At 45.3% G+C, this 20,863-nt stretch overlaps 1 protein-coding gene across 6 annotated transcripts in view; it reads left to right on the top strand.

Moving 5' to 3' along the window:
• The first annotated feature begins 4,561 nt into the window (after positions 1-4,561).
• LOC109872979 (putative uncharacterized protein DDB_G0290521) overlaps positions 4,562-20,863 on the top strand; it is a 32,532-nt gene continuing 16,230 nt past the window's right edge. The window contains exons 1-5 of one of the 6 annotated variants that reach the window (XM_031807889.1): positions 4,562-4,990; positions 6,488-6,628; positions 7,560-7,862; positions 19,913-20,063; positions 20,199-20,316. In XM_031807889.1, coding sequence (XP_031663749.1) covers positions 7,700-7,862; positions 19,913-20,063; positions 20,199-20,316 — 432 coding nt within the window. In that variant the 5' untranslated portion in view covers positions 4,562-4,990; positions 6,488-6,628; positions 7,560-7,699. Of the gene's footprint in view, positions 5,166-5,288; positions 5,717-6,487; positions 6,629-7,057; positions 7,257-7,393; positions 7,863-19,912; positions 20,064-20,198; positions 20,317-20,863 lie in introns of those variants that run through there. The other 5 variants (XM_031807883.1, XM_031807884.1, XM_031807887.1 and 2 more) reach the window with 5 other exon arrangements.

A 20,863-nucleotide genomic window follows, 5' to 3' on the forward strand; every position in this document is an offset into this window, starting at 1 on the left:
GGGACAGAGGAGTGTGTGTGTGTGTGTGTGTGTGTGTGTGTGTGTGTGTGTCTGTGTGTGTGTGTGTGTGTGTGTGTGTGTGTGTGTGTGTGTGTGTCTGTGTGTGTGTGTGTGTGTGTGTGTGTGTGTGTGTGTGTGTGTGTGTGTGTGTGTGTGTGTGTGTGTGTGTGTGTGGGTGGGTGGGTGGGTGGGTGGGTGGGTGGGTGGGTGGGTCAAGGATGAGGGATCCTGAGCGTAATGCTCCTTTAATCCATTATGGGTCTAGGGAATCAGCGGAGGATGGAGAATTTGTCACTTATTCATTTTTTTATTCAGATTTCAATCTTCTAAAAAAAAATCTAAAATTCACCCAAAAATGTGTTGACTGTTCGCCATCCTCCTCTCATCCAGAATCTACCATTTTCATTATCATGGAATGCTTGGTTAAATAGCTATTGACAAGAGAACCCCAATATATCCAATATAAAACGAAACTTTACCTTGGTGCCTATAACCGAACCATATACAGTTGAAGTCGGAAGTTTACATACACTTAGGTTGGAGTCATTAAAACTCGTTTTTCAACCACTCCACAAATTTCTTGTTAACAAACTATGGTTTTGGCAAGTCGGTTAGGACATCTACTTTGTGCATGACACAAGTAATTTTTCCAACAATTGTTTACTAACAGATTATTTTTTAAACTTATAATTCACTGTATCACAATTCCAGTGTTTACATGCACCAAGTTGACTGTGCCTCTAAACAGCTTGGAATATTCCTGAAAATGATGTCATGGTTTTAGAAGCTTCTGATAGGCTAATTGACATAATTCGAGTCAATTGGAGGTGTACATGTGGATGTATTTCAAGGCCTACCTTCAAACTCAGTGCCTCTTTGCTTGACATCATGGGAAAATCAAAAGAAATCAGCCAAGACCTCAGAAACAAAATTGTAGACCTCCACAAGTCTGGTTATTCCTTTGGAGCAATTTCCAAATGTCTGAAGGTGCCAAGTTCATCTGTACAAACAATTGTACGCAAGTATAAACACCATGGGACCACGCAGCTGTCATACCGCTCAGGAAGGAGACGCGTTCTGTTTCCTAGAAATGAACGTTCCTTGTTGCGAAAAGTCCAAATCTATCCCAGAACAACAGCAAAAGACCTTGTGAAGATACTGTAGGAAACAGGTACAAAAGTATCTATATCCACAGTAAAACGAGTCCTATATCGACATAACCTTAAAGGCCGCTCAGCAAGGAAGAAGCCACTGCTCCAAAACCGCCATAAAAAATCCAGAATACGGTTTGCAACTGCAAAAGGGGGAGGCTTGCAAGCTGAAGAACACCATCCCAACCGTGAAGCACGGGGGTGGCAGCATCATGTTGAGGGGGTGATTTGCTGCAGGAGGGACTGGTGCACTTCACAAAATAGATGGCATAATGGGGGAGGGAAATTATGTGGATATATTGAAGCAACATCTCAAGACATCAGTTAAAGTTAAAGCTTGGTCATAAATAGGTCTTCCAAATGGACAATGACCCCAAGCATACTTCCAAAGTTGTGGCAAAATGGCTTAAGGACAACAAAGTCAAGGTATTGGAGTGGCCATCACAAAGCCCTGTCCTAAATCCTATAGAAAATGTGTGGGCAGAACTGAATAAGCATGTGCGAGCAAGGAGGCCTACAAACCTGACTCAGTTACACCAGCTCTGTCAGGAGGAATGGGCCACAAGTCAACCAACTTATGGTTGAAGCTTGTGGAAAGCTACCCGAAACATTTGAGTCAAGTTAAACAATTGAAAGGCAATGCTACTAAATACTAATTGAGTGTATGTATACTTCTGACCCACTGGGAATGTGATGAAAGAAATAAAATATGAAATAAATTGTTCTCTCGACTATTATTCTGACATTTCACATTCTTAAAATAAAGTGGTGATCCTAACTCACCTAAAACAGGGGATTTTTACTAGGATTAAATGTCTCAAATTTCGAGGAGCTGAAGAACAAACCTCACAGACAACCAGTACAGTATGTTTAAATGTAATTTTATTCGACATTCTGGCATATAATGAACATTTACACGATTAATTGTGGATTAATCCTGATTAATCCGATTCACTCCAAACGTGGTCGGCTGAGTTTTGAAATTTGGCGCACCATAGTCAATTAGATAACCACAAACTTTTTAGTTGCCCAATATAATGACCTCTGCACTCCTTTTTAAAGAGGCTTTCCTTTCAAAATATAAGGTCTATAGAAGTTATACTATCTTTGTGAAGGTCCTAAGAAATGTGATTGATTGCTTGCTAATAATCTCATAGACCAGACACTGCTGCCAATGCGCAAACAGGGGACAAATTGTGCTTTCAAGACAACTGGGAACCAGAAAAACAACGAGGTCAAATCGTGACGTCAGTGATATTCGGGGCGGCAGGATAGCCTAGTGGTTAGGGCATTGGACTAGTAACCGGAAGGTTGCAAGTTCAAACCCCCGAGCTGACAAGGTACAAATCTGTCGTTCTGCCCCTGAACAGGCAGTTAACTCACTGTTCCTAGGCCGTCATTGAAAATAAGAATTTGTTCTTAACTGATTTGCCTAGTTAAATAAAGGTAAAATTAAATTCAAGGTCGGAGAAGTCAGAGCTCTACTGCCGCATTCACGTCATGTCGGGAAATCCTAAATACGACCGTCCTATTGGTACAAATGCACTTGAACGCATTTGAAATTTGAATTCCAACTATGAAACTTGGTTATAATCTCTGGTCCCACTGATGTGGCATCTGTACTGCCGCAAAATCCTTCTAAAATATAATCCGTTAGCCACTCACAGGGTATTGGCTACCGATCCCTGTCCATGGTTCTGAAATTGCAATTTTACACGGCTGCCTATCGATGGGCTATCAGATTATGTGGTGCTAGTGCATGTAGTAGCCTACATCTTTGCTTCAATGGAAACATGTTCATTTTTAGTTTTCTCGTCATTTTCTCATAAGCCTAACATTTATGTTTCAAGAAGCTATAAGGCCTATGATTTCGCAAAACTGCTATTTCTAATGCTGTCTGGCGGTAATAATGTATTAACTTGTTCAGTAATTAAAGTGGGACATTTAAAAATTGCACATTGTAAAATGAATTTTCCATGCAACAGCATACTAATCAGTAACTAATATGTATATATATTTAAGCCTATAGCCTACCTTGGCGGTCCTCGCGCTCTATCGCAGCTTGGATAGAAAGTATGTGTGGTCTAAAACCAGCCTTGATGCCAAATAATATAATCCACAATCAGTCCACAATCAACACAACTGATTGTTTCATTTGACAGACAATGCAGTCTAGCCTATCTATATCTATATCCAGTATTTAGCTGGTAGACTATTTATATGACACGGATAGCCACGCTGTCGGCTATCCGTCTCATCACTCGTAGACTTACCAATGTTCACAGAAGGGGAGTCGATCTCTGTCACTATTCTCGAGGGGAGGAAGAGGAGCAAAGCCACTGTCATTACGGGGCCCGGGCAGTGAGGTCTCTGTTGGGACTGGGAGGCTGCTAGTACTAGTTTCTACATAAGTAGGCCTACTCGTTTCCACCTGCCATGGTGTTTCGTTAGTCGAAGGAGGTGGTAGCTTTGCTGATGTGATTTGGCACAAGATTGATCCGATTCTTTCGGCGTTTTTTGTGCACCACTTGGTCTTGCCTTTTGTTTATCCATCTTGAACAACACACTCACTCTCCATCCCAGTCCGACCTGATTCACCTAACTTTTTTGAACGTGATAGCCAATTAGGTGAGGAAGCTGAAGAGGGCTGCCGCCGGCCCCTCTGAGAAATATTGTCTGTCTGACTCATCTACTAAGGTGTAGATTGGACAACAAACACTTCGCTTGCTACACGTGGAAATGAAAAGGGATGGTTACTGTCAACATTAAAAATGTTTTTGACGTAGGCTAGGTGTGAGATGACAGGCGCCTGCATTATGGCCGTGGTGAAAAAAGTACCCAAATGTCATACTTGAGTAAAACTAAAACTAACGATACCTTAATAGAAAATGACTCAAGTAAAAGCAAAAGTCACCCAGTAAAATCCAACTTGAGTAAAAGTCCAGTACTTGGTTTTAAATATACTTCCGTATCAAAAGTAAATGTAATTGCTAAAATATACTTAAATATCAAAAGGAAAAGTATAAATAATTTCAAATTCCAAACTCATAGCCAGGGGCACGCTCCAACTCTCAGACATAATTTATAAACGAAGCATGTGTTTAGCGAGTCCGCCAGATCAGAGGCAGTAGGGATGACCTGGGATGTTCTCTCGATAAGTGTGTGAATTAGACAATTTTTTCTTGCTAAACATTCCAAATGTAACAAGTACTTTTGGGTGTCAGGGAAAATGTATGGCGTAAAAAGTACATCGTTTTCTTTAGGAATGTAGTAAAGTAAAAGTTGTAAAAATATAAATGGTAAATTAAAGTATAGATACACCAAAAAAACACATTAAGTAGTACTTTCAAGTTGTTTTACTTAAGTACTTTACACCACTGCATTTAGGGGACTGCAAGACTCCAATCTTTCCCACACGCTGAACTCTGACGTCACACACACCAATGAAAATGGCCGCGGATTCGTCTGTCAATAGTGTGAATGGTTCTTGCGTTCCTTCCAAGCACATGACCGCTCCAAGTCGTTCCTCTTAACTAAACAAGTATTTCCTCCGATCACAATGACAAGATGTGAACGTGACACGGGTTGATCCCCTAGTTTCCGACTTGGAATACCGAGTTGGATGACCCATTCAAAACTTTTTTTCCCCCACTCAGTGCTTCTTTTTTATCAGAGTTCCCAGTTGTCGTGAACATATTGAAATCAAATGTCGGAGATATCCAAGTTCTCAGTTGTCTTGAACAATGAATGCAGAAATTACTTTGATGAGGAGGATGCTACACCTGAAAGCCTTTGGGGGTGAGAGAAGAGGGCGGCATTAAACCGGCTCCTGAAAACATGTAATTTTAAACCATTCCTTCTCTGATTTTTGAAGTGCTATTTTGGGGCGGCAGGTAGCGCAGTGGTTAGAGCGTCGGGCCAGTAAACCGGAAGGTTGCCGGGTCGAATCCCCGAGTTTACAAGATACCTTGTTCTGCCCCTGAACAAGGCAGCTAACCAACCCACTGTTCCCCGGTAGGTCGTCATTATAAGTAACAATTTATTCTTAACTGTAAAAAAAATTAAATGAAAACCATCGTCCTTGTAGTCTTTTCAAATAGGCTACAACCAGCAGATGGTGCAATTGGTTAAAGCAATATGTTGTGCTGTGATGGACCTTGAGGAGTGATGCATCCAGAAAGACACTGGGCACGTTCCTTGCTGATGTCTGCCAGATTTCATTACGCCTGATAGGTATTTTACGTATCAGCTAACCACACATTATAGAAATCTGTCGGTCGATAGCCTCTGCCAAGTCTCCAACAACCAGATGGTCCGGTTTTCGGGGCAAATATTAAGAGTGCCTGTGACATACTTTTGCTTCTGGACTTTTACAAGGCGACATTCCATCTTAACTACACATGTACTCATTTTTTCCCCTTCTCGTCAAGACCAGTATGTAGTGAGTCGAGTTTCAGTCGATGACGCGGCACGCAACCATTGGTTGATGCATGCAACGTCTGAGCAGGGTAACGCGAACAATGACTTCAGTATATGGGAAACAGCAGCTCTTTACATCAACGCAGGTACAGGAGTGGTTTATAGTAGACTGGCTGTAAGCCTACTGGACAATTCCCGTTGTTTGTATTTAAATGGTATCATCATTGTTTTCGAAATCTATTTTTTTTGTGGCTTAAACCTATCCATATAATTTTACTGATCTGATGAGACTAAATTAGACAAATTGCAGTTATGGATAAAGACATTTTTGGGAGAAAAAAAATACCTTCATTTACAGGCCAAAGTGTTTGACCACCAGAGAGTGCTATTCACTTGAATTTGAAACTTGGAAGTGGGGCAATTGTGTAAGCTTGATATTGGCATCTCTGAAGAAAACAACTGTCGATTTATCTTTTTCTATATGTTAGTGTTTCGTTGGTTAGTTTGGTTTTTGAGAAAGTGATAGAGGGATTATATGGGATTAAGGGGACAAATATGGTCTGAAGAGGACTATACTTTTATGGGGGGAGGAGCTATGTATTCAGGGGAGGTGGAGTGCTAGAGCTTTTGAAAAATAAGAAAAGAGGAGATAGTTTGCGGAGGAGAAATGTGACAAGTAAAAGCAAAATGTGCAATTGGATTGTTAGAAAAATCAATAAAAAATATTTTTGAATAGCAATCAAATTGCACAATCCAGGCAATAGAAACATGGTTTTCTAACAGCAGCTGGTTTTGATCTCTCTATTTCTGTTCAACAGGATGCTGTTACTTCTTTTCCAGCTAGCTTGGCTGAGCTCTGTTTCCTGACTCCCCCCCCCCCCCCTACCACCAAGATAATTATTGTGTGTGTCTTACAGAGCGGGAGATAGAGTGAGAGACAGTTCATGGAATGCTGTGATGTCATCAGCTCAGTCCTACACAAAGGCAAGGAGGAGGACACACAAGCACACTCACTCTCCCGAGTAGTTACTCTGCCGTGGAGCGTCTGCACCCCCACTGTGAGTACATCCTCCTTAAACAACACATCCTTTCTCGCACACGTTCTACCGAATTCTCTATCACTGACTCACTCGCTTCTCTTTTTTTTTGTATTTTCTTCCCCCCACCACCAAGTGTTGAGTTTAAACCAATCTGTTTCCCAGCAGTGACAGTTCTCAGTCTACCTTTGTCTCCCTGCAAATGTTGATTGTGCTGTTTCCATTGTTAATATGACTAGCATGCCTAGTGAAGTCCTTTCAGCCCCTCTGCTAGAGTAGCGTTCTACTCACGCTGTCCTGGGATGTGACCCTGCATTTTGGTTACAGCCCAACAACGTCCGTGTTAAAATGGAGCAGCCATCTCATGGGAGTTTGGAAGAAGAAGACAAAAAAGAAGGGCGGTTGGAAAGGGGGGTGGGGGGGGGGGGGTTACTGACGGCAGAAAAAAATGCCCCATTCCTTTGGAATCTCCTCCCATCCAGGGCCAGACAGTCTCTCTCAGAGCCCTGCCCATGGCTTGGGTGAGGAAGCCAGGGTTTGAACTCATTCGTCTGAAGAAGGGAAAGGAGATCGCTGTGATTTACTATGCATTGAAAAAGAAGGCAATGAGCAGTTGCATCTTAAGAGGAGAAGAGGCAAAGGGGAAAAAGTAAGAAAATAAATCAAAAGACAAGGAAGGACAAGTGGCTAGGAGCACTTAACAGCAGCATGATTAGCATACAGCAGGGAGTGCCAGTCATCTACAGTGCTGACAGAGGTTGTGATGTGTAATTTTCCCTGATGCAGATTCACCCTGCCATGGCTGCCTGATGAGGACTGAGGACGACTGACGTGTGTGTGTGTGTGTGTGTGGAGGGAGGAGGGAGTGTCAGTGCAGAGGACGTCAGAGGAAGCTGTCTACAGCTTGTGTATGTGACAGAGGAGCCTCTATCTTCTCCTTCTCCTCATGAAGCTTGTTTAGAAGCCAACACGTCTTCAGGAAACTGTCGACCCAAGGAGTCCGGACAGTACCTATCCACACCCTGCTAGACTGGGCAACCTGCCGGAACAGCCCTTACCGCCTTACCCCTCCACCTCCATCCCGCCGCCACCATGCTGCAGCAGATACTCAAGGACATGTACATCGATCCTGATGTGCTAGAGGCCCTGAGCGAGGACCAGAAGAAGACCTTGTTCCTGAAGATGAGACAGGAGCAGGTACGGCGTTGGAAGGAACGCGAGGAGAAAGAAGACCATAGACCAAAGCCGAGTACAGGTACTCATTTCATTCCTCCCTACCTCTTCTGCTTGCCTCTCCTGCTACATCTTCACATACAGGGTCTGTGTGACTGGAGGCTGTGTAACTTTATTTTTGTTGCAAAAAAAAGTATTGTTATCTGCTTATGAAATAAGTCTACAAACACGTTTCTTTGAAACCTACCCATTTGGTCTTTCTAAAGGCAGACACATCGGGCAAGTCTCAGATATGTTGGTGTGTTTTTGTTGTTGCTGTGAATGAACTAATAGGGAGCTGCCTTGTGAAGTTGAGCTGCAAGCATGTGGCTTACCTCTGAGAAACGTCCTGTGGTGTGCTTTAGGCTACTGCCAATGTATTCAGTATCAGTCATTTTTTTTCTGTTGTTGGCAGGCCTGTATGTGGGTCTGTGTCTGCCTGCGAGTAGCTTACGCACTTTGTTTCAATGAGATGGCATTACCTGTTCATGTTATGAGTGTCAGCAGGGCTAAGAGAGTAGGTAATGGCTGGAAAGACTACTTGTCTTTTGTTAAATCACTACCTGCAGTTTCTCACCAGTGATACCATTTAGCATCACAATAGGAACACTGGAGGGTATGTGGAAGTGGCTCGGCCTCATGTAGCATCACCGGGGTGAGAGAAATGTGTCTTCAACTCAGGTTTCTAGTATTTGTATTTATTATGGATTGCCATTAGCTGCTGCCAACGCAGTAGCTATTCTTTCTGGGGTCTAGCAAAATTAAGGCAGTTATACATTTGAAAAACATTGCAATGCATCATTAACAGATTTCACAACATGTGTGCATGTGTGCCCCCCAGGCCTCAACTCTAATACCACTTATCTATAAAACAAAATCCATGTGTACATGTTTTTGTATAGTGCGTATGTTATCGTGTGTTTGTATGCATGTGTCCATGTTTGTGATGCTTCACAGTCCCCGCTGTTCCATACAGCGTATTTTTATCTGGTTTTTAAATCATATTTTACTGCTGGCATGAGTTACTTGATGTGTGATAGAGTTCCATGTAGTCATGGCTCAATGTAGTACTGTGTGCCTCCCATAGTCTGTTTTGGACTTGGGGACTGTGAAGAGTGGGTGTCTGAGCTGTGTGCCAGTAGTTTAGACAGACAGCTCGGTGCATTTAACATGTCAATACCTCTCATAAATACAAGTGGTGATGAAGTCACTCTCTCCTCCACTTTGAGCCAGGAGAGATTGACATGCATATCATTAATGTTAGCTCTCTGTGTATATCCAAGGGCCAGCCGTGCTGCCCTGTTCTGAGACAATTGCAATTTTCCTAATTCCCTCTTTGTGGCACCTGACCACACGACTGAACAGTAGTCCAGGTGCGACAAAACTAGGGCCTGTAGGACATGCCCTGTTGATAGTGCTGTTACTAATGCAGGGCTTGGGGGCCTCCCGGGTGCCACCAGAGACTCTGGGTTCGCGCCCAGGCTCTGTCATAACCGGCCGCGACCAGGAGGTCCGTGGGGCGACGCACAATTGGCATAGAGTTGTCCGGGTTAGGGAGGGATTGGCCGGTAGAGATATCCTTGTCTCATCGCGCACCAGCGACTCCTGTGGTGTGCCCGGGTGCAGTGCACGCTAACCAAGGTTGCCAGGTGAACGGTGTTTCCTCCGACACATTGGTGCGGCTGGCTTCCGGGTTGGATGCGCGCTGTGTTAAGAAGCAGTGCGGCTTGGTTGGGTTGTGTATCAGAGGACGCATGACTTTCAACCGTCGTCTCCCCGAGCCGATACGGGAGTTGTAGCGATGAGACAAGATGGTAGCTACTAACAATTGGATCCCACGAAATTGGGGAGAAAAAATGTAAAATGTTTTTATTTTTTTACAATAAAAAAAAAAAGAATGCAGCGCTTAATTACAGACAGACTTCTCCCCATCCTAGCTACTATTGTATCAATATGTTTTGACCATTTACAATCCAGGGTTACTCCAAGCAGTTTAGTTCCCTCAACTTGGGGCGGCAGGGTAGCCTAGTGGTTAGAGCGTTGGACTAGTAACCTGAAGGTTGCGAGTTCAAACTCCCGAGCTGACAAGGTACAAATCTGTCGTTCTGCCCCTGAACAGGCAGTTAACCCACTGTTCCCAGGCCGTCATTGAAAATAAGAATTTGTTCTTAACTGACTTGCCTGGTTAAATAAAGGTAAAATAAAAAAAATAAAAAAAACTTGCTTAATTTCCACATTCTTCATTACAAGATTTAGTTAAGGTTCAGGGTTTAGTGAATGATTTGTCCCAAATACAATGCTTTTAGTTGTTCGAATATTTAGGACTAACTTATTCCTTGCCACCCATTCTGAAGCTAACTGCAGCTCTTTGTTAAGTGTTGCTGTGGTAGCTGACGTATATAGTGTTGAGTCATCCGCATACATGAACACACTGGCTTTACTCAAAGCCAGAGGCATGTCGTTAGTAAAGATTGAAAAAAGTAAGGGGCCTAGACAGCTGCCTTGGGGAATTCCTGATTCTACCTGGATTTTGTTGGAGAGGCTTCCATTAAAGAATCTGTGTTCTGTTAGACAGGTAACTCTATCCACAATATAGCAGGGAGTGTAAAGCCATAACACATACATTCTTCCAGTAACAGACTATGATCTATAATGTCAAAAGCTGCACTGAAGTCTAGCAAAACAGCCCCCACAATCTTTTTATTATTAATTTCTCTCAGGTAATTACAAGTCATTTGTGTAAGTGCTGTGCTTGTTGAATGTCCTTCCATATAAGCATGCTGAAAGTCTGTTGTCAATTTGTTTACTGAAAAATAGCATTGTATCTGGTCAAACACAATTTTTTCCAAAAGTTTACTAAGGGTTGATAACAGGCTGATTGGTCGGCTATTTGAGCCAGTTAAGGTCATTTTACTGTTCTTAGGTAGGGGAATAACTTTTGCTTCCCTCCAGGCCTGAGGGCGCACACTTTTTAGTAGGCTTAAATTGAAGATATGGCAAATAGGAGTGGCAATATCGTCTGCTATTAGCCTCAGTAATATTCCATCCAGGTTGTCAGTCCCCGGTGTCTTGTCATTGTTGATAGACAATAGTTTTTTCATCTCTTCCATACTTACTTTACGGAAATAAAAATTACAATGCTTGTCTTTCATAATTTGGTCAGATATACTTGGATGTGTTGTGCCAGCGTTTGTTGCTGGCATGTCATGCCTAAGTTTGCTAATCTTGCCAATTAAAAAATCATTCAAGTAGTTGGCAATATCAGTGGGATTTGTAATGAATGAGCCATCTGATTCAATAAATGATGTAGCGGAATTCGTCTTTTCCCAAAATGTCATTTAAGTTGCTCCAAAGATTTTTACTATTTACTATCTTTATGTCGTTTATCTTTGTTTCATAGTGTAGTAGTTTCTTCTTTTTAAATTCAATTTAGTCACATGATTTCTCAATTAGCCAGACCTATTTGACATCTCTTTTGCCTCATCCATCCAACCATAACATTTGACAATTCCTCATAAATCCAAGGGGATTTAACATTTTTTACAGTCATTTTCTTAATGGCTGCGTTCTTATTAGTAACTGCGATAAGCAATTTCATAAATTTGTGAAGTGCAGCGTCTGGTTGCTTGTCATTACACACCACGGACCAACAAATATTCCTCACATCACGACAACACTTTTAATCAATACAATCACTGCAACACTTTTATCCATAATATTAGTCTCAGCCTTTGGAACTTTGGTTTTCCTAGCTGTGGCTACTATATTGTGATCACTACATTGGATGGATCTGGATACTGCTTTCAAACAAATTTCTGCAGCATTATTAAATATATGATCAATACATGTTGATGATTTCATTCCTGTACTGTTTGTAACTACCCTGGTAGATTGATAACCGGAACCAGGTTGCAGGCACTTGTTACAGTTTGAAGCTTTCTCTTGAGTGGGAAGCCTGATGAAAGCCAGTCAATATTTACATCTCCCAGAAAGTGTGCCTCTCTATTGATATCACATACAGTATCAAGCATTTCACACAGGTTATCCAGATACTGACTGTTAGCACTTGATGGTCTATAGCAGGTTCCCACAAGGCTTTAGGTGAGGCAGATGAACCTGTAGTCATATTACTTCAACAGTATTTTAACATGAGATCCTATCTAAGCTTTACAGGAATGTGGTTCTGAATATAAACAGCCACACCTCCACCTTTGGCATTTCTGTCTTAATTGTAGATCTTATAACCATGTATTGCTACCACTGTATTATTTAAGTGAGTTTCAGAGATTGTCAGAATATGAATGTCATCTGTTACTAGCAAATTATTGATTTTGTGAACCTTGTTTCTTAAGCTACATATGTTATCGCGGGCTATTTTTTAACATTTTTCTGGGTTGCTTGATTGTTTTCATTGCTTTACTGGGAAGCTTAGCAGAGGTAGCAATGCTCAGGTTATTTATTAGTGCAGGGTTAGCTGCACACAGGGGACTTCCTACTAGAGCACACCACCGCAGTGCTAACAGTATAACTCTGGTTCATAGGCATATGATTACTGCATACAATAGCTGTAGGATCAGCAGAGGCTTCCAGGGCAGTAAGAGGGACATACATTAGGTTACTTACATTGTCATCCTGCTTCAGAAAAATGTACATTATCCTAGGGGAGTTGGAAGATATCTCAGTGACACAATGGCAGGGATTAAATGAGCTAAACTTTGGTATTTAAGTCATTGTCTCAACACAGCCTTATAATGCTATGAAAGTGGATCCCATCCTCCTTATAAAACAAGCTTTGTTTCCAGAAGGTATCAAAATGGTCAATAAATGTTACATCCACAGAGCTGCAATAGTCTCGTAGCCAGTTATGGAGGGCTAACAGTCTGCTGAAATGTTCAATGCCACGATTTAGAGAGGGTAGGGTGTTTGTTGGTGTCAAGTAGAGACCCAATCAGTTCTGTTCTGAGCTGCCCTTAATAATGTCATTTGGCCCCACATGAACCATGACAGCATCAGCCCCTGTTGACTGACACACAGCCTTGGGAATCAACCTGGTGATACCCCGAACTTTGACCCCACATAAACCATGACAGTATCAGTCCCCGGAGACTTACTCACAGCCTTGGGAATCAACCTGGTGATATCCTGAACTTTGACCCCACATAAACCATGACAGTATCAGTCCCCGGTGACTTACTCACAGCCTTGGGAAGCAACATGGTGATATCCTGAATTTTGACCCCAGGAAAACACAAAGTCTTTGCCCCAGGTACAGATATATGCATCACCATTGAACTCCCTATCACAGTAGCCGGAATGATGCGGCCTCTGCCACGTCTCGAGGCAGATTGCGAGGCCAGAGCCACAGGACTCCCCTGAGAAGAGGGCTGCTGAGACGGCGGCTGCGTGCAGGCCACAACAGCCCAGGCGGTTGATTGACTAGGACAGGGAGAAGTAGCTGGAGGGACATCCACAGCCATGGAGGGAACCCCCCCCCCCCCCCCAAGCCCCCGGCAGAAGACAGCTGGTATGGGGGCTCAAAGCGATTTGAGAGTCTTAAGTCCAGAGGTGGGGGTCAAAAGGCAGGCACCCCAAAAACGATTCCTCTCCTTCTTTCTGGTTCTGACACACATCCATTTACGCTCACCTGGAGTCGAACGATGAGCAGCCATTTCCTGGTTCTAGCTAGTAGAGGGGTGCAGTGGCAGAAATGTATCATAGTTCGGGAAGGTCCCATTAGGATCCTGTTGGATGTTTTGATAGGAAGCATTTAAAGATGCCAGTACTCTCATAGAATCCTTATTCAGGTCAAGGCGCCTGGTCAACTGTTTAATTTCTTCATGAAGAGTAGTCATCCTTTTTTTTAGCTGCATCAAGTTCAATACATTTTTCACAAATGAAGGTACCCATCCGACCTTTCCAGTCACTTCCAATAGCAACTATGTCTGAAAGAGTAGGCCTACTGCCAGATCAGGATGTGACGGTGCGATCTCATTTGAGGAAGTGACATACTTATAGCTGACTCACCCTTAATTGATTGAATTGTTGGTTCACTAATCAATCGTTTTTTTAAAGGGGCATTATCAGTGAACACAGCCCATCTGAGCGTAAGCTGTCCACCCACTAGACACACACGCAACAAACAGTTGAAACAGGCGTAATGCTGAATCTGATGCACTCAAGCAGAATAGGTCTGGCTGCTTTTCCTCGTGTGTGTGTGTGTGTGTGTGTGTGTGTGTGTGTGTGTGTGTGTGTGTGTGTGTACAATGCCCTGATTATAGATCATCTTGTTCCCAGTGAAGCACTAGTGTGTGCGAGGGAGAGGCAGGCTGATGTCTGGAATGTGTGTGCGTGTGTTGGAAAAACAGATAACAGATTAAAATAGGAACACGCGATAGACAGAAATAGTGGCAGTTTCACAGAGTATATGTGTATGTTAGAGAGGGTATCACGTTTTCTTGTATTGTGCAGATGGCTCATTACATGCATAGCTACAAATAGAAAGAGGCAGGCCCCTAATTCAATCCTGAAACTGGTTTGGTGTACTGCAGAATCTTGCCCGTCTGCATTTTATTTCTGTAGTTAGCCAGTCCCTGTATGAGAAATCTGTGTCGTAATGACTTGGTTCACAATGTACTTTCCCTTGGCATTCCACCGAGAGAATCTGAGATCACAAGACAACAACCCCAGAGCTTCTACTTGGGAAGTTTGGTCGAGAGCGATTTGTAACAGTGCATGAAAACGAGTCTCTGTGATGGCTGGCTGTAGGTCACTGTAGCACATGTCAGGTTGTGCATTGATTCTGGAACTCTTTTCTTGGCTGCAGTTGACCACAATGTACTGATTATCAACCGACTGAATGTCAGACGGGGAGGGCTGGAGAACATAGAGAGGCCTATCTGCTAACGACCAGGGCAGCTGTTCCTACAAGTCAATGACCCCCCCCCCCCCCCCCCTCCCGATGCACACTGCAGTGTTACACAATCCCCGATACGCACTGCGGTGTTACACACACACACACACACACACACACACACACACTCCCCGATACACACTGCGGTGTTACACACACACACACACACTCCCCGATACACGCTGCGGTGTTACACACACACACACACACACTCCCCGATACACGCTGCGGTGTTACACACACACACACACTCCCCGATACACGTTGCGGTGTTACACACACACACACACACTCCCCGATACACGCTGCGGTGTTACACACACACACACACACTCCCCGATACACGCTGCGGTGTTACACACACAACACACACTCCCCGATACACGCTGCGGTGTTACACACACACACACTCCCCGATACACGCTGCGGTGTTACACACACACACACACACACACTCCCCGATACACACTGCGGTGTTACACACACACACACTCCCTGATACACGCTGCGGTGTTACACACACACACACTCATCGATACACGCTGCGGTGTTACACACACACACTCCCCGATACACGCTGCGGTGTTACACACACACACACACTCCCCGATACACGCTGCGGTGTTACACACACACACACACACACTCCCCGATACACGCTGCGGTGTTACACACACACTCCCCGATACACGCTGCGGTGTTACACACACACACACTCCCCGATACACACTGCGGTGTTACACACACACACACACACTCCCTGATACACGCTGCGGTGTTACACACACACACACTCATCGATACACGCTGCGGTGTTACACACACACACTCCCCGATACACGCTGCGGTGTGACACACACACACACACACACTCCCCGATACACGCTGCGGTGTGACACACACTCCCCGATACACGCTGCGGTGTGACACACACACACACTCCCCGATACACGCTGTTGTGTGACACACACACACTCCCCGATACACGCTGCAGTGTTACACACACACACACTCCCCGATACACGCTGCGGTGTTACACACACACACTCCCCGATACACACTGCGGTGTTACACACACACACACTCCCCGATACACGCTGCGGTGTTACACACACACACTCCCCGATACACGCTGCGGTGTTACACACACACACACACTCCCCGATACACGCTGCGGTGTTACACACACACACACACACTCCCTGATACACGCTGCGGTGTTACACACACACACACACTCATCGATACACGCTGCGGTGTTACACACACACACACACACACTCCCCGATACACGCTGTGGTGTTACACACACACACACTCCCCGATACACGCTGCGGTGTTACACACACACACTCCCCGATACACGCTGCGGTGTTACACACACACACACACACTCCCCGATACACACTGCGGTGTTACACACACACACACTCCCCGATACACGCTGCGGTGTTACACACACACACACACTCCCCGATACACGCTGCGGTGTTACACACACACACACACACTCCCCGATACACGCTGCGGTGTTACACACACACACACACACTCCCTGATACACGCTGCGGTGTTACACACACACACTCATCGATACACGCTGCGGTGTTACACACACACACACACACTCCCCGATACACGCTGTGGTGTTACACACACACACACACACTCCCGATACACGCTGCAGTGTTACACACACACACACACACTCCCCGATACATGCTGCAGTGTTACACACACACACACACTCCCCGATACACGCTGCGGTGTTACACACACACACACACTCCCCGATACACGCTGCGGTGTTACACACACACACACACACACACACACACTCCCGATACACGCTGCAGTGTTACACACACACACACACTCCCCGATACACGCTGCGGTGTTACACACACACACACACACACACACTCCCCGATACACGCTGCGGTGTTACACACACACACACACACACACACTCCCCGATACACGCTGCGGTGTTACACACACACACACACTCCCCGATACACGCTGCGGTGTTTCTCACACACACACACACACACACATACACGCTGCGGTGTTACACACACACACATACACGCTGCAGTGTTACACACACACACACACACACACATACACATTCACGCTGCGGTGTTACACACACACATACACGCTGCGGTGTTACACACACACGCTGCGGTGTTACACACACACACTGATACACGCTGCGGTGTTACACACACACACATACACGCTGCGGTGTTACACACACGCACACATACACGCTGCGGTGTTACACACACACACACTGATACACGCTGCGGTGTTACACACACACACACTGATACACGCTGCGGTGTTACACACACACACACACACATACACACTGCGGTGTTACACACACACACACTGATACACGCTGCGGTGCTACACACACACACACACACACACACACACGCTCCCCGATACACATTGCGGTGTTACACACACACACACACACACACACACACTCCCGATACACGCTGCGGTGCTACACACACACACACTCTCCCCGATCCACGCTGCGGTGTTACACACACACACATACACGCTGCGGTGTTACACACACACACACACACACATACACACTGTGGTGTTACACACACACACACACACACATACACACTGCGGTGTTACACACACACACACACACACATACACACTGCGGTGTTACACACACACACACATACACACTGCGGTGTTACACACACACACACATACACGCTGCGGTGTTACACACACACACGCACACACACTGATACACGCTGCGGTGTTACACACACACACACACACTGATACACGCTGCGGTGTTACACACACACCTCCCGATACACGCTGCGGTGCTACACACACACACACTCTCCCCGATACACACTGCGGTGTTTCACACACACTGATACACGCTGCGGTGTTACACACACACCTCCCGATACACGCTGCGGTGCTACACACACACACACTCTCCCCGATACACACTGCGGTGTGACACACACACACACACACTCCCCGATACACACTGCGGTGTGACACACACACACACACACTCCCCGATACACACTGCGGTGTGACACACACACACACACTCCCCGATACACACTGCGGTGTTACACACACACACGCACACATACACGCTGCGGTGTTACACACACATGCGCACACACACACACATACACGCTGCGGTGTTACACACACACCTCCCGATACACGCTGCGGTGCTACACACACACTCTCCCCGATACACACTGCGGTGTTACACACACACACACACACACATACACACTGCAGTGTTACACACACACACACACACATACACACTGCGGTGTTACACACACACTCCCCGATACACGCTGCGGTGCTACATACACACACACCCACACACACACACTCCCCGATACAATCCCCGATCTCCCAAATACACGCTGCAGTGTTTTACACACACACTCCCCGATACAGGCTGCGGTGTTACACACACACACACACACTCCCCGATGCACGCTGCGGTGTTACACACACACACACACACTCCCCGATACACGCTGCGGTGTTACACACACACACACTCCCCGATACACGCTGCGTGTTACACACACACACACTGATACACACTGTGGTGTTACACACACACACTCCCCGATACACGCTGCGGTGTTACACACACACATACACACACACACACATTCCCCGATACACGCTGCGTGTTACACACACACACACTGATACACTGGACTATAGAGTTAGAGATCCTTTCATCATCTCGTAGTCACAGTTCACGTTGCAACACAAAGTATTTGGAGACTGTAGCAGACCTAGTTTTGTGTTTCTAGTGTGAAGCAGAGGAAATGGTGGTCTGTTACAAGCACAGGACCCAGGTGTCTGTGCAAAGCAGGAAGTAACTCCAGGCCCACTGGCCCCTTCCTTCCAAATATTAGCTGCGAACACAGCAGGAAGCATGCAGGACAAGCATTGTGGAGAACAAAAAGACAACATATGGCTGGTGTGTAATATACTGTAGTTAATGTGTTGTTGAATGTTTGTGTAACTATCTATATATATATATATATATATATATAGTTACACAAACATTCAACAACACATTAACTACATTAATATACATATATATATATATATATATATATATGTGTATGTAGTGTGTATGTGTACATCTGTATAATGTGTAGCATGTAGGCTACATGACTCGTGCTGTTATGACTGTTTTTCCGTACATCGTATGTGGTCCTGTGTGTGGTTAGGTCCGTTTTTGGTTTGTGTCTGAGCTTTGAGTACAGAACGTGGCAGACTGGTGACGTTTGCTAGTGGCAGATGATAGACTGCAGTGCAGGGCGGGCCGTCTTATTGCCACAGTAACTGGGCCCACGGTGATCCCTGAACGCACCACAGATATGCAGATCTCAGGGATATAGTACGTGCTAAATCAGAAATGCCACTGTACAAGGAACATGACTTAGGCCCCGGGTTTATGAGGGTCTCAGAACAGAGAGGGTGTGATGTGAGTCAAGGCGTGAAGGAGTATTGGGTTCCACGAGTCCAGAGCACAATTTGACAAGTGTTTTGTTGTCTGTAGTTAGTGTCTTGCGTTTTGAGAGAATTGTCTGTTTGCCTAGCAAGTATGTTTTGACTTGCCTGGGCTGAGTTCAGGGCATGTCATCGTGGTTTGCCCCAGTGGAATTCCCTGCATTTGCCACAGGACAGGCTGGCAGAACCAGTTCACTGGTAATCTGCTCTGGAGGGGTGCCTCCCCTTCTTTTCAACCTTAACCCTCACGATTACGAAAGCCTCATTGAGGACATTCAAGTTTTTTTTTTTCGCGTTTTGTAGCAATCACAATACATACAGAAAACAACATCAGAATAGCAAAGGATACTTACAAGGCACGTAGGCTGGATAGCTGCCTCTACTGATCGTGTGTGTTTTGTGTGTGCTGCTTTCTTTCCACGAAGGAACATTTCTCAGCCTTAACCCAATGTAACCACGTCGTAGTATTCAATGAGTTGGTGGCTTTTCTCTGTTTTCCCCCCACCATCTGCTCTACTGCTGTCCATATATGGAACCCATCAATGTCTATTTACCACAGAAACATAAATATGACAAATCTTGGTTTTCCTCATCCTCAGTGTGTTTCGTGTCCCCTGTAGCCAACCGTAAGAATGTGAGCTGGTTGCTGGGCAGGGACGGTGATGTGGCGGTCATGGTGATTGGAGAGGTGGACGAGCTGAAGACCTCTAAACTCATCTGTTCTGGGCCCGTGGAGAGGAAATCACCACCAAGCCTGCACAATAGCACACGGTACGGACACGTCAGCAATACCAGCAGTGTTAAAAACATTTTTTACCTGCAGTTCTGTGGAGTAGGAGGTTGGTTTTTGGGGTTTTCCGTTTTCTATCATCCCTGTTTTGATTATCCTGTCTGGTCCGTCTGTAGCCACCAGACAACCCCCCCCAAGAGCAACCTGGTAAACAGACCAGTCTCAGAATCTGTCAGAACTGGGAGAGAGAGCCTGCTTCCCAAAACACAGCCAGGGATACAGCTCAATTTAAAGGTGAGTGTGTGTGTGTGTGTGCGCGTGTGTGAGAGAGACCATCCTGTTGCTGTCATTAATCTCAGACACAGCTGAGGGCCAGTGAGACGAGGGAGAGTCATTGCTCAGCAGCCAAATAAATCACCCCTTCTATCTCTCCCTCTCCTGACTGTTCCCTTACTCCATCCCTCCCTCTTCTACTCCCCATTGTTACCTCCAACACTCTGCAAAACACCTCTCTCCCTTGCTCTTCTCTTTCCAGCTCAACCACATCCTATCCATCCCTCTCTTCCCTCCTGACATCTTGTCTTCCACTTTGTTTTGTACAGTTCCTGTCATCCCTCTCCTCCCTATTGCATTTGTGTTTCCCGCTGGCTGGGAGTTAGTGGAGGCTGGTGAGGGGAGGATGGCTCATAATAACGGCCGGAACGGGGCAAATGGAATGGCATCACACACCTGGAAACCATGAAAACCATGTGTTTCATGTATTTAATAATATTGCGCTCCAGCCATTACCACGAGCCCATCCTCCCCAATTAAGGTGCCACCAACCTCCTGTGCTGTCCCT

Source organism: Oncorhynchus kisutch, linkage group LG28 (genome assembly GCF_002021735.2).
Source record: "Oncorhynchus kisutch isolate 150728-3 linkage group LG28, Okis_V2, whole genome shotgun sequence".
NCBI lineage: Eukaryota > Metazoa > Chordata > Actinopteri > Salmoniformes > Salmonidae > Oncorhynchus > Oncorhynchus kisutch.